The 15420-nt window shown below is 32.0% G+C and overlaps 2 protein-coding genes across 2 annotated transcripts in view; both read left to right on the top strand.

Annotated features, from left to right (window-relative positions):
* Nucleotides 1-15420, top strand: part of LOC132726631 (uncharacterized) — a 134826-nt gene that overhangs the window by 110434 nt on the left and 8972 nt on the right. Inside the window, exons 114-115 of the mRNA XM_060711976.1 lie at nucleotides 1336-1378; nucleotides 1864-2027. Of these exons, the coding sequence (XP_060567959.1) occupies nucleotides 1336-1378; nucleotides 1864-2027 (207 nt within the window). The remainder of the gene's footprint in view (nucleotides 1-1335; nucleotides 1379-1863; nucleotides 2028-15420) is intronic.
* LOC132726625 (uncharacterized) lies at nucleotides 2571-14079 on the top strand. The gene is made up of 14 exons (XM_060711971.1): nucleotides 2571-3007; nucleotides 3449-3571; nucleotides 4174-4245; nucleotides 5737-5826; nucleotides 6658-6750; nucleotides 7886-8180; nucleotides 8503-8785; nucleotides 10151-10387; nucleotides 10812-10888; nucleotides 11241-11348; nucleotides 12098-12294; nucleotides 12561-12629; nucleotides 12883-12978; nucleotides 13533-14079. Exons 1-14 carry the CDS (start codon nucleotides 2829-2831, stop codon nucleotides 13813-13815), a joined length of 2202 nt encoding a protein of 733 aa, XP_060567954.1. The 5' UTR covers nucleotides 2571-2828; the 3' UTR covers nucleotides 13816-14079.

Here is a 15420-nt window from a genome sequence, read left to right on the forward strand (position 1 = left end):
TAAATGTATCTATGTCAACTTAACCAGAAATGTTTAAAATGTAACAGGTGAATGTTTTGAAGGAGCTTTTAACTGGGAATCTTTGACCTCCAACTACTTTCCACCATGTTAGGTGCACTAGAATAACACTGATAAATAAATTCATTGATGAACAAAACTCTTGCAATGAAAAGATGCACATAAATTTCCAAGTTTTGATTAAAAAAAAAAAGAAAAAAAAACCTTATTTTAATTGTATTTATATATTAACTCTTTATTTTATGAAATTCCCAGATTTTTCTCACTTTCGCGAATGGTAGATGTCAAGGGTATAAATTGCCGTATTAGGCCGAAATTTCACTAGTTGCTAAAAATCTTGGTTGGGGATTTTTTAAATGGGGATCATGTGCAGAAATCTGGCTTATTTCCCCTGCGAAAATGGTAAAAAAAGGGTAGTGTTAACAGTTTCAAAGACTAATTTATTTACAATGAAATATATTGAATCACCTTACCCCCGGTTGAAGCTTAAAAACTATTGTTTAAATTAAAAACCCCCTTTTTGCGGGTGCTCCGGGGTTGTTCCCTTGTTTTATACTAAAAAATTTTTGTGAATAGGGTTCAAGAAATCAACTAAAAAATTTGTAAAAATATCAATTTGGTTGATGAAATACTTTTAATTTTGGTTTTATTCATAAAAAAAATTAAAATATTAAAAAACAGTTTTAAATTATTTTGAAATATCTTTCATCCATAGATTGTTTACTTGGTGTAAATCCAAATCCATTGCCGAATTCATTAACATGTTACCTAGAAGACTCGTGCACTTCATTTGATTGCTGCATTGATGTGGCATTGATTGGGAGATCTTTCCTTTTTTTTAATCGGGCCCCATGTGTCTCCCCTAAAAAATTAAAAATTGAGCGATTGCAGTTTGCCTAACCTCTTGTTTGGTTTGGAAAGTATCTAGCTAATTAAAATTTGGTTTTTTATGTAAGGAAAAATTTTTGTTAATAAAATTAAGGATAAAATTTTTTTTTGGATGGGTGTTTTTCTATATAATTAAAAAACCCCTTGTTCTATTATTTATGATTTTATGAAAATTTTGCTTTTAACTTAATTCTGAAAGGGCACATATTAATACAAGAAGGATCTTAGTTTTAAATACTTTTTATAACATAAAATTTTTGGTTTATATTTTTTTAAAATTAAAACTTCTTGGCTGTTTTGTTTTAAAATCTACTGCAGAAGCAGTGAAATTTGATTTTGTATGGCAAGTTTTTATATCAAAATATTGTTTATGAATGCCATTTGTTTTGATGAAAAGTAGCCCTACAAGCTTTATAATTTTCCTTTAAGGTACCACAGAAAGATTTTGCTTATATGGCGTACTTTGTTTAGAGTAAGTAATGTGTGCAACATATTTTTTTTTAGAAAAGCTCACATATTTATTGCTTTGCAGAAAAAGAAGCAAAACACTTTTATGTCATTAATTTATTGCTAATTGATGATCAAATGTATTTGCAATGGTGTAGAGCTAGAATACTATATCTTATTCAAATCTGCTAGAACATTTCTTAATGTATGTATGATATTTAGGTTATATTAAGTAATATTAATTTGTCGTCTCAGGTACTATTTTCTTTATATGCATCTCTCAGCTAGTCTTTGTGCTTACCTTAGTTGATAGAACAATAGATAAATAGATTTTTGAGATTTTCTGTCCTGGTCATAGTAAACATGTATACTGTACTGTTAAAGAATCTGGAAACATATCTTAGGCAGTTGCGTGCAGATGGCTGTCTATGACTTAAGTACTGCTGAACTGCCACTTAACTCATAAAAAAACAGAAGTTGTCAGTATGTAAATATATATATCTATTACAGATACAAGATTCAGGATCTTGTCTGGTCAGGTGTTTATATAGTGGACATGAAGGTCAGTGTTTGTTTTGAAACAACAGGAACTTGCTACATAGAGGCACAGTTGATGAACGCAGCAGTGTTGCCTAAACGTTTATGTAACTGGGTGGATGCAAATAATGTCAACAGTAAATCTTATTTACATTTTGTCTTTCAGATTCATGTAGACAAAATTATTAGAGACACTGTTCTAGCTTCTTAACAATTTAATGTTATTTTTTCTCTCTATAAATTGTGTTGTTAGACAACAGAAAGGGCTAAAACAAAGAAAATATATTATTTCATGATTAATATTTCCTGATTATATCCATATTAATATATATTAGTATTCAATAATGCTACTTTTTGTGTCGCCTCTACGGAGTAGTGGCGACATATAGGGATCACTTCTCCGTCGTCTGTCTGTCCGTCTGTCCGTCACAAAACTTGTCCGGACTACTCCTCATAAACTACTGGTGCAATTTCATCCAAACTTTACAGGAATGATCAGTACCAAGTCTAGTTGTGCATATTGTCAGCATTTTCTGGTTCAATGATTTTTGTCAGAGTTATGGCCCTTTAATAATTTTTATTTTTAAAGTTTGTCCGGACTACTTCTCTAATACCACTAATGCAATTTCAGTGAAACTTTACAGGATTGATCTGTACAAAAAGCTTCATACTTACATTAAAGGAAGATTTAGGCAAATTTTTACGTTCTTCTTTCTTAATATTTAACCAATATCATATTTATATATCTCGAAATGAATACACTAAACAGTCTCAAACACACAGATTTTCTTCTTGTAAGAAATAAACCGGGTGGTTTCCTAACCTGACCCACGCGGGTCGGGTTAGAAAATTTAGATTTCGCGCTCAAAATCGCTGTGTATCATGGGACCGTTGACGTAGCCGCCACGTGACCGTTTTAGCCTCGTTTCAAAATAAAGATGCCCGGACCACCAAGATCAACAACCGAGTCGGCTAAAAAAAGACAAAAAGCTGCTCAAGGAAAAAGGCGAAGGGAGCGACAAGTGAACATAGGAAACCAGATAGATGTCTGGAAAAATACTAAAGAAGAGTTAAACGTCAAAAGTGACGAGGAGTTGGCAAAAAAACTTCTAGAATGGTATGTTTAGATCGCAGGGGTTTTCTCAAGAAAGCCATTTGCTATACAAATATTTTGCGTTATCGTTTAATCAATTATATTACATCATTATCATTTTATTTTTTTCAATTTACATAGCATAATACAAACACACGTCCTTCATGTTTTGTGTTTTTTGTATACCACAGATATATAAACAATAGATATATCTAGCTCCACGGACGGAATTTTTTACGAGCTACCCGTCACTGTCTGACCGTATCAACTTCTATTTCTAAAAATCTTCTTCACTGTTATGGTGCCCATGTTTAATGTTTGAATATCATGCCATCATATACAGTGATCATTTACATTCATTTAATCACTGCACAATTTCATTCAGTTTAATTTAATTACAATTTTTTATTTGTTCATTAGAAATTTCTTGTCAGTAATATTGCTCTTTAAATTGTTTTTTTTTAGTTATAAAGATCAACAGGTAGTGAAAAGAAAAAGAAGAAAGGTCACCTCAACCCCAGCACCAGCTCATGGCAGTGAGGGATCTGGGTGGTCAAGTGCTGGCTTGTCATCTGTGAAGTCGTTCGGGTAATATTATTTAACATATAAAGCATTTAAATAATTTGCAAATATCCACTGCATGTCATCAGTGAGTGTACAATTCTATTTTTAGGGAGCTCTTGGTATAGTATGTGTAAGCCACTGTTATTATACTTTAGATGTTTATGTTTAGGATAAAATTGTAACAAGGTGAGGAAAAAAGAGCAGACTAATCAGTACTTGAACCCAAGTTTCTTTGACTGCCATTCAGCAGCCTTAATAGCAACTGAGCTATTTAGCCGCTAACACATTTAAAACCCTGACAAATACCCTGCTATATTGGAAATTTAATTAATTCTTGAATTTTCAAAGCTACAAATGAAATTATTATAATTTACTTTGTACTGTAAAATCTACAATGTTCAGTCGGGGTCCTTATTCGGTGCCAAATGGCTTAGTCTGTGTTAGAAAAATGTGCAGCCTGCATGGAACTTGAACCATAGACCCTTGAACTACTGATCTACTGTTGTAACGATTGAATTATTCAGAATATTTCAACTGTGAATAATCAAACTGATTTCTTTACATTTTCCTTTTTATACTTACAAGTATAATTTTTTATGAGTATTTATGCATGTTTATCAATACAGTTCTGGCATGATGTCTGGTGTTGAACCAATGACAGACACCTCTGAATCATCACCATCCCGTCGAACAAAAAGGTAATTAATTTTAATTTTGACTGACAAAGCTAAATTTATCAGGCATGCACTTTAAAATTATGCCTATTTCCAATTTGATTTATACATTAATTTAACTCAAATTTGGAAAAAATGTTACCGGGTCCATCACATAGGGAATAGTGGCTATTTTTTTCCTTAAATTTTGAAGGTAGAATTGTTCAGGAAAACGGTGAGTAATGTAGACCAATGTCGGCCCAAATTGGCCATAGAAAATCACCTTCATACTTCATACTTACAGAAAACACCACTTATGATCAAACTGGATGTTGATAGTTTAGTTATGACCGTGACCGTCAAGATCAAAGTTGATATGATTGATTTTTACAATCAGAACATCCTTGGCTATTATCAATAATAACCTCAGAGTTAATACAGATTGAAAGTAGTTCTACCACATGGTTTCAGATGTGAACAGAGACAGAGTGTAATCAAAACAAATGTATATATTTGATATCTAAATGAAAATATTATGTATTAAAAATGTCTGACAACCATTTGTCCACTGATGTGACCTTATAAGCAAATCTGAGTAAATGTCCATAGGTTGGCATAAAAAATCCCAATCGCAACTATTTTTTACATAAATACCATATGAATTATTAATAATGTGTTGTTTACTTTATATAGATTTATGAATTTACTTACTTTAGTAAGACTTTTATTGGAAATATTGTGAAAAAAACTTTGTTAACAACTTCCAGCTTAAATTACAATTTGTTTACATGTTAAGTATCTTTGGTTAGACTCTAATACAATATCCGTTCTGTTTATCCATACTATTGTGTCGAAGACTGACTGAAGGGGCTGAAAAGTTGCGATTGTGAATTTTATTTATTTCTTTATATTTTGTCATTTATTTATCATAAGAGTTAAGACATTCATTTCTCACAAAACAACACCTGTTACTATACCAATCTTTAATTCCTAAAGAATAAGAGTGAAACTTTATTTCAATTACATTTTAAAGATTTGTTTAAACCCTTATTTGTTTCCTCTTTGAAAACACATAAAAAGAAGTTGAGCAATTCCCAAACAAAATGGCTCATTGCATCAAATCATGTTTCTTGTATACTGACTGTCCATCCTATTTAACATAGATAATTGAGCCACGTCATGACAAAACCAACATAATGGGTTTGCGACCAGCATGGATCCAGACCAGCCTGGGCATCCGCGCGGTCTGATCAGGATCCATGCTGTTCGCTTACAAACCCTATTACAAGTAGAGAAACTGAAAGCAAACAGCATGGATCCTGATCAGACTGCTCGGATGCGCAGGCTAGTCTTGATCCATGTTGGTCGCAAACCCATTATGTTGGTTTTGTCATGACACGGCTCATATATGTTTTCTTCCTTTGGATACATAATATTATGCAAATTTTCTCCATTAGATACATTTATAATCCAGTATTTGAAATTGTATTTCAAATTTAAATACTAAATTTATTTGTTCATATTAACATTTTTCAGGCATCCTGTAGCTGGATTTAAACCACCTACAGCCACATCTACATTTGTTCAACCTGCTTTAGTGTCTAAACCAAAAAGTGCTACCATAAGGTATGATTTACTTTATTCTTTCTTATTGTTCGAACTTAAATTGTTTTCTCTTGATATAAATCTAAAATCTGTATCTTTTTTGGTCCTTTGTAGAGATTATAATTTGATGGCATTCATGTAATCAAGATCTATGAAAATTTCATTGTTGCCTTTATTAAACTAATGTACAATTATCACAAAATATTTGCATTTTTTCCCTCGGCTCCCAGTCCCTGTGACTGTAACAGTATTATCATTTGAGAAATATGACAAGATTATGAAAATATTTACTTGCATTCAATATGTCGTAGTTTGTCACAGGGAAAAGTTGGGTGATTAATGCTATGTTATCAACAAAAGCTACCCTAAAATTCCTATTAAATGCCCCCAGGGGCTATATATTAGGAATTTTACGGTAAGTTAGGTGGACTATCCATGGAGCTAGGAACAACTGTGCTTAATCTAAAACAATGATTTTAATGCTCTGAACTAATCTTACAGTAAAATGACACATTTCACATCACTTTTTTACCTTTATGGTTTCATTGACATCATACGAGAAGTAATTATTAAAAACCTTTAACTTGAAATATACTTTGACTGATTCATGACCCTTTCTTTACTGGGGCACTTTATAAATGTGTTTCTCATGTTTTTGTTGTTGTTTTTTTTTGGTGTGTGTGTGGGGGGGGGGGCATTCACAGAGTCTTCCTCATTTTAAATTGTTACATTCCTATCCAGACTCAGATTTTTTTGAAAAACCAATCACTGTCAGAATGTTGACTAGTAGGTTTTACATACAACTTGCAAAATACATGTAGTTACACTTTATATTCTTTATAATTTCTATAGTATTGAAGAAGTCAGCTATGTAGATGATGGAGCTTTATACAACGAGGATGATCAAACGTATGTGCCAAGTTTTTGGGATATGTCTATGAACATGTAAGTTTGTATATTTATTTAAAAAAGTTCTCTTTCACAGTTTGTTAATAGCATTTATTTGCTGACACATTATTTTCTACTGAAACACTATTACTATTAAAAGATATTTGTATTATGATAATAATATTTTTTCGGGCCTTAAGTCACTCAGTATTAATGAGACCCATAAAACAAAGACTTATGGTGGAAAAATAGGTGCATCTAATTAGACTTATACAGAATTGGTAGTCTGAAACTTTACAAAAATTTCACAATTAATGATATGTATGCACCGTGTTTAAGTGTTATTAGTTTAATTTTGTAACAGTTAATTTGATTGGCGAATTAATCAAGTCAAGTGCCCTCGGCCAATGAGCATTGCTGTAAGATAATTGCTTTTGTAGTATGGCAAGGATGAGAATCATTGAAACTGTCTGCCTTCATGTAGTCCCAGTGTCTTAATTGACAAAATGAAATGCAAAATGCTCTGCTTAATTTCTATCTTTGGCAGAGGTAAGTCAGTGTGATGAGTCTGGATTGAATTATATAATCAGTGATTGCATTTTGTTATCATTCACAGCTTGAGGCGTTTTCATATGATTAACTTGCTGAATATTTTATTTACAAACATGAGGCATTGTTTTAAAAAGCAAGCCAGTCAAGAATTGGCTGTTCCCAAAATGGATTTCTTTCTTCTTTTTCTAATCCTGTCATTCATTAATTATGCTGAAGATTCATAGGATCAAATATAAAAAAATTCTAAATTAATCACTGTTTATGACAACAGATATAAAACATTCTAATAATGATAATTGAATGCTATTTTCTATTTTTATTTACAAATGTTAATATATAGATTGTATATATCTACTCTGAATTATTCAGTTATTAAATTATTCAGTAATGAAGAATATCTCTCCTACAATACTTTAGGAGCCAATTTGCCTTTTAACTGAATGGAGAAAGAAAACAAATTATTTGAATATTTTTATTATTCCAAATATATTTTTGAATATAGCTTTGATGTACATGTATAACCAACAATATAGTAAATGTTTTATTAGGTATGAAAATGCAATTTCATACAAGATTGTATTTTATTTTTGTAAAGTAATGTTTTCTTATAATGCTTATCCTTGAAATTTTATGTTGTTAGTGACACTGCAAATATCCCTCCTGATCAGATGATAGAAGATGAAGGGGACATAACTGTTGCTGTGCATGACATTGAGGAGGAAATTTTGACTGTTGAAGAGGAAGACAGTTCAAGGCCAGAAGTAAAAAAACTCAGTGAAGTGAAGATGGAAGACATGCAGGACCCTTTCATTCTAGTTTCACAGTCCTGTCTACTTCAGTTAGCGTCCTCCTTTCAAATGAAAAGCTGCAATAAATGCAGCAGTATGGTGTCAATAAAAACGAAACGCAATGGAACTGGCATTATTCTAAACTGGGTAAGTATTACATTGCTGTATGCATTCATTTAGTACATCAATAATCTGAAATTACTGTATTCATTTAAAGTACTTTCAATAGTTTTTACAGTGTGTGTGCAGCATAAAAATAAACCAATGTAAGAAATAAAACAGGAATATGACTACATCTATGGGTAGTTTAATTTGTGGCAATACTTTTGTGATGATAACAGAAACATACCATTAACTCCATTAGTTTCTGAATATAGACATCCAACTGTTATAAACATAACACCTTGGATGTTCCCATTACCCAATTCAAGGAAATCACCAACATTTATTTAAATACATTATCTTTCAGGAGTGTGACAGAAAGCATGTAAGTCACAGCTGGAGAAGCCAACCAGTGATCAGAGGTGGGGCTTTGTTAGGGAACATAAAAATGGCTGGGGCTATTTTGCTGTCTGGCAACAATTACCAGAAGGTAGCTCTTCTTTGCAAGTTCTTGAATCTAGGACTTGTTTCTTCATACAGTTTTCACCAGATTCAATCACATTATGTTGTACCTTCTGTAGAGAAGTTGTGGGAGAAGGTGAAAGGAACTGCACAAGAGGAGCTTCGTGCAAATAATGTTGTAGTTGCAGGTTAGTTGTCAAACATGTAATTTAATTTGTGTTGGCTAGTGAAACAGTTACTGATGAAAAACAAACAAAAGATAATGTCAGTTTTACAAAAAATGTAAATGTCATAATCCTGTTTAATGTTAATTAGCTCCATTTTTCAAAGGAAAAAAGTATTCTCATGACCCTCTCGGCTGAGATGGTGTTGGCATTGGTGCTGGTTAATCTTTTTTTGGTTTAATGCACATAAAGTCCTAAAAACCTCTGAAAAATCTTAATTTTGTTGCCCTGTTATAGTTTCCATAACAGATGTCAGTGTCTAAATATGTTATCTTTTGCTTACTTTGCTTGTTTAACACAAGCAAACTGTAACTGTAGTTACAGTGGATTAGTATTTAAGTGGATGTCAAAAAAGCACTCTGTTTACACTTTGTCAAATTTAAGCATATTGTGTCACTTCCAGCACTTCTCCTTTCCAGTTATAAGTTGTTTACATGCTTTGAATCAATTCTTACAACACTACAGAACAAATTTCACCCTTTTTAGAGAAAAAAATATTTTTATTATTTGAGGAATATATTGCCTTTAAGTTTATTTTTTATTGTCACATACATGTATTTCAATACCTTTGTGTGTAGATATACCTTGATTTGTTCCACCTACCACACTCATTTTCAGGGTCAAATGTCAAGGTCACTGGGACGTGATATATTAAAAGTTAAATGGGCTATAAAATGAATGTGCATTATTTATCTAATGACTTCAATAATTGTATGTGCCGTTTTGATGCATTTTGATAAGTTCTACCTCCAACACCCGAAAATATTTTCAGGTAAAAAGGTAAAGATCAATAGTGTTAATTAAGTGGTTATAACTATCAAGCACTGAGTAACTTTGATTGTGCTACTACTTGTTTCTTTCTGAAATTTGCTTGTAGATTTTAGATGATCTGCTAAAGCAGCATGCCTCAAGATGAGCACAAATATCTCAATAAATTGAAACTGTACCTAGAAATTTTAGAAATTCAAGTAATAATTTACACGTTATGACTGATTAATGGTTAATGTTTCATTATGTATTACTATTGCAGTGAGGTTTTTTTTGCATATTTTGAAACATTTTTGTGCAAGTGCCTTTGATAACGTGAAATTTGCTTCAGTTTGGTTACTATACAAGTACATTTTCAAAATTTTCATGAAAATAAGCATTTATCCGGAGGAGGGGATGCTTTAAGTGGTTTTCCATGGCAACAAGGTTGGAGCAAATAAACAGTTATATTAGAAGTTTTATTAAATATTCTAAGATATTATAATATATGATATATTATCTTTTATACATTTTAATTTTTTGAAAAGAATAAAAAAGAATGGCTTGTTGATTATGTTACAGGTGATGGACGTATGGACAGTCCTGGCCATTGTGCAAAATATTGTACCTACACTGTCATGGACCAAGCCAGTAAAAAGATCATTGCGATGGAAATAGTAGACAAAAGGGAATGTGAGCTTCATTCTGGAAGAATGGAAGCAGCAGCTTTTGAAAGAGTACTGGCAGACATTCAGAATGCTGGTTTACATGTTTCAGAATTTGTTACAGATGCACACCCACAAATTGCAGCTATCATGAGTAAGATTTTACAGTGATATACTCAAAGTCTTGTATGTAAATAAAATGGCTTATTGTTTAATGTTATACACATTGTATTTTTTTGCAAGAAGTTAAAGTAAGACTGGTAGCAGTGTTTTGAGAGGCAAAAAAGGAAAGGCAAAGCTGGTCCAGAAATAATGATTGTTGAATCATAATTTAATCATTTCAGTGCAACATTTTATTCCCTCAAACATCTTTCACTAAGTCTTAATAGATTTTTAAGTTTCTTTAAAACCTAATTAAAGCCAAAAACGACATTGCTACTTATCAATTCTGTGAAATGATTCACCTTGTACAAGATAAATAATTTGTTATGTACTTAAAGCCCCAAAAAATGTAAGTAGACTGAAGTACAAAAAATCTTTGATAGGAAGGTATTTACAAAGTTGATCTTGTGTTACAGGAAAGAAATTTCAACATATCAGGCACAGTTGGGATATGTGGCATGGTGCGAAAAATCTTGGTAAAAAATTATGTGCTGTAAGTTAATTTTGACTACATGTAAATCTAAAATTTGTTTTCTTTCTAATCCATCATGAAGTATGTTTTACAAGGATTACATCATGTAAGATTTTATATATGCACATTTCATTTACCCTATTTAATTAACTGTGTTGAAAATAATCACTGAAGACAGATCTTGGAATTATAACCTATTGACAGACATCATAGATATTGGTATCAGAAACCTGTTTTTCATGTAATTTTTAGCCACAAGGATCATAGAGATTAGGCCAAGAATATATTTTAATAATTATTAGTTTTTCTGTTATCATTGCTGACTTTATCCTCTTCTGAAATTTTGATGCATTATACTATATATGTCTTACAGGTTTCACAGGAGAAGGGAAATGCTGCACTAAAGCCATGGATATCATCAGTGACTAATCACTTCTACTATGCTGCAGAAAATTGTGAATCAAGTGAAATGAGACTGAAGGTTTGTTTTTAATATATAAACACTATGTAAGCTACATGTAAATGTAAACATATATAATGATCCATGACTTTTTTTATACATGTTAAACTAAAATAACGAAGCCAAACATTTTTTCTGTGTAATAAGTAATATGGAACAAGTATTTTTTCTGGATAGGAAGCAGAATTCTTACATGATATATTCCTCGACTTTTATTGAAGAATTAGTTATAAATAAATTCCCTGATTATTACCCCCCCCCCCCGACCCAACACACACACACACAAAAGGTATAAGGGGGTGTACTGGAGTCAGTTGGTGGTTGGTTGGTCTGTTGCACATTTTTTGTCTGGGACATAACTGGGAATGTACAAGAGATAACAAATTCATATTTTGTAGGTACATATATCTGAATGGGCAAAAGTTTATTATTATTTTAGAATACTATTACAGACGTTGATTTGAAACTTCACAAGTTGATAGATCTCATTGTGGTAGAGTGCAATGTACAAGAACCATGATTTTCCAATTCATTGTTCTGCAATCATTGACTTTTGTTATTTTTTTATCCTTTTTTCCTCTTTATAGCACAATTACTATTCAAGCTACTGACTTATAACTTCACAGATTAAAACTATCATATTATTGTAGTGCACACTATTTAAACATATGCACACTCTCCTTTTGTTACTTTCTGACAAGCATGTGTCTGGGATATTTGGCACTTGTGACAAGCTCTAGTTTTCATACTTATCATATTTAATATTGTAGATTAAACTAGCACAAATATTGAATCACTGTGCAGATAAACACAAATGGATGCTTGGCCAGTGTGATCATGGAGAACTTGATGAAGCAAGTAGGAATAAAGAATGGTTAAACCCAGGTGGTCCAGAGTTGCTGGCTCTTGAAAGGGTGTTGTTCAATGCCAGATTCCTGTCAACAATGAGATATTATGTGACCTGCCAGTATGTAGTGGTTTTATTTTATGAATTTTTTATTTACTTCACTGAGAAATAACTTACTCTTTGAAATATTTGTTTCCCAATTCATTTGATTATAGTATTTATTGAAATGAAAACTTATACAACTGGGTTGTCTATTGCGTAATGAAGACTTGCATGAAAAAAGAACAATTTTGATACTTCAATTTCTTATGTATCCCTCAGCGTTCAGAAAGTTAGTTACATTTGAAGGAATTTTGTTTTATTTTACTACATTTTTCACATTTTAGGACAACTTCTGAGCTGGAGTCATTCAACAGTCATTTATTGATGTATGCTGCTAAAAGACAGTCCTTCACGTAAGTTTATTTGCCAAAAGGATATTGTTATTGGCCTACAACTTCTCATATATTGAATGGAAATATGACAAGATGTTTATATTTTGAATATTAGATCACATTTTTTTGTCATCAGAAATATCCTCTTTAATTTACAATAACCACAAGGCTAACATAAATTATTTAGTAACATGGTTGCATATGCCATTTCAGTTCCTTATAACCTTAGAAGGAAGGTGAACATATAACTTAATAAGCATTCCTTCATTTGCAGTTATGGTGTTTACAAGGCCAGATGTCAGTTGGCTGCTATTGATTATATGATGCATTTAGAGAGACCTTACAAAACCAACAAAAAAGGCGAACAATAGTAAGTGTGTAGTTGAGTTCCTTCAATATTTTTTCTCTATATACAATTGTATTAATCAATGTTCATTCATGAAAGCTTGAATTGAGACAATTTTTCTGGCCTATCTGACTGGTGTTTCTGTAGTCTTACCTATGCTGGAAAAGTCATCTGGAAATAGTCAGATTGAAATGTTATGTCAAATAAATTGATACAATAACCACATTATTATTTGAGAGATGGCATGACTTTGTATAGAAAAATTATTTCAAAGCAGAGCTCAAATACTGCATATAATGTGAATTACAAGTGTATCCAATGTAAGAGAAGTTACGAACCTGTTATAGAAGTTGCTAACATATTCATTGAAATCTAATATATTTCACTCAAGGCCAGAGGTAAAACAACACTTAATATATGTAATTTATTCATACATGGAATCATATTAAAAAAGATAAATTTGAAAGAAATGATGTGGTAGCTCTGGCTTGAGTGAACATGTTCTAATAAACTAACATGTATACTGATTATTTGAGAAAAAGGATGTCATATTCATCATTTCATATTATTCTTTCCAGCTATAACAGAGCATTTTCAAAAGCCACCAACCAGTGGGTTGTTAAGCCAGTTAAGGAGAAGAAGCAATATTCGTATATACCGGAATTATTACTTGATGTGATTGTGTCGTATTGTGCCGGTTCCAAGAAACTCAGGGATCCAGTAGAGAAAGCCCCTTCTGACCCAATACATGTAGCTCAAACAATTGCTCCTAAACAACCCCCACAAACTAAGGAGCTTGTAGAGAAACAGGAACCAAGACTTAGATTGAAGGCAGGGACCAGCAAGGAAACTCTTGATTAGATGGAAATATGCATAGTTTCCTTTCAAAGGATAAGAAGTGACAGAACATAGTTTCCTTTCAAAGGATTAGAAGTGACAGAACTTTAGTATATCACCTGGTCACAGAAAATTTAACATTAGCAAAATCCTGGTGAAAAGGGGGAAACCTCATTAAGCTGTTTTGCTTATGATAGCTTTTAAACTTTTATTAATATGTAGAAGTATTATCTATTTCACTGAAATACACAAAACGTTGACATAGAAATAAAGATGAACATGCTGAAATTGTTTCTATTCATTTTTTTGTTATTTCAATTTCAAAACTCATTTTGAGTCTGCAGTTTAGACTAAGAGTAATCAAACTGACTTGTCCAAATACAAAGGGAAGAAGGAATTGAGGGATATATGCCCAAATAAAGGATTTAGTTAGGGTAAATAGGATTGTATTTCTGTCCATCATTCAATTTCATGGTTGTGTACTGATATTAACTCCAATGAGGATTTATTGTTAGTATAAAATGCTTGTCAAAATTAAATGTATGTTCAGACCATTGTAAAAACTTCAAGTGGCATTATGCTTATCCAAGGTTTAATAATGAGTGATCAAAATAAGTATACATTTTACTGTAATTGCTTTTGATTTTAAAACTTGTATCCGGCGCATAAATGATAAATAACTAATATGATCCAGTCGAAAATGTTTTAAGCACATAAGAAATTTTTTCTTAATCATTTTCCAGTATCAAATATTGGTCAATCAACGTTATTTCAGCTAATCTTTGGAAAAATAAAGTTCCTTTAGCTGAACTTGACTTTTACACTGAAAAAATGATCATAATGACACTTAACTGCACTGAACATGTATTTGTAAATATTTAAGTTACGGCTCCTTATCTTTTTCCTATGAAAAAATTTTTCGCAGTAAATTTCTGAAAAAGTTAGTTTTGCAGAGCAAACTAATGTTTGCTCATAGCATTTTCCGGTTCAATGATTTTTATGCTCCACGAAAAATTTTGAGGGGAGCATATACTATAGACGCCGCCTTGTCCGTCGGTCCGCTGTTCTTGTCCGGGACATAACTTTGAAACAACAAGAGGTATCAACATGAAACTTTGTAGGTAGATATATCTCATTTGTTAGGTGTGCAGTGCACAAGAACCGTAACTCTGCCTTGCCTTATTTTTAAATTATTCCCCTTTGTTTATTTTTTATACTGAACTTTGTCCAGGACATAACTCTTAAACTATAAGCGGTATCAACATGAAACTTTGTAGGTAGAAAGATCTCATTAAGTAGGTTTGCAGTGCACAATAACTGTTACACTGTCTTGCCTACTTTTGGAGTTATTGCCCTTTGCTCATTTTGACACTTTGAACTTTGTCCGGGACATTACTCTAAATGTGTAAGAGATATCAACATGAAACTTTGTAGATAGATTGGTCTCGTTGGGTAGAAGTGCAGTGCTTAAGAATCATTACTTTGCTTTGCCTTATTTTGAAGATATTGCCCTTTGTTTATTTTGACTAAACTAAGACTATTAGAGATATCAACATGAATCTTTGTAGGTAGCTAGATATCATTGAATAGAACTGCAGTGCGTAAAGAACCTAAACAAAGCCTGCTCTA

Source organism: Ruditapes philippinarum, unplaced genomic scaffold, assembly GCF_026571515.1.
Source record: "Ruditapes philippinarum isolate M1 unplaced genomic scaffold, ASM2657151v2 ctg1393_1_1_1_1, whole genome shotgun sequence".
Taxonomy (NCBI): domain Eukaryota; kingdom Metazoa; phylum Mollusca; class Bivalvia; order Venerida; family Veneridae; genus Ruditapes; species Ruditapes philippinarum.

Coding starts and splice junctions, on each gene's coding strand:
- LOC132726625 (XM_060711971.1), top strand. CDS start 2,829: ATGCCCGGACCACCAAGATCAACAACCGAGTCGGCTAAAAAAAGACAA. Junction 3,572..4,173: donor TCATCTGTGAAGTCGTTCGG/GTAATATTATTT, acceptor TTATCAATACAG/TTCTGGCATGATGTCTGGTG. Junction 8,786..10,150: donor AAATAATGTTGTAGTTGCAG/GTTAGTTGTCAA, acceptor ATTATGTTACAG/GTGATGGACGTATGGACAGT.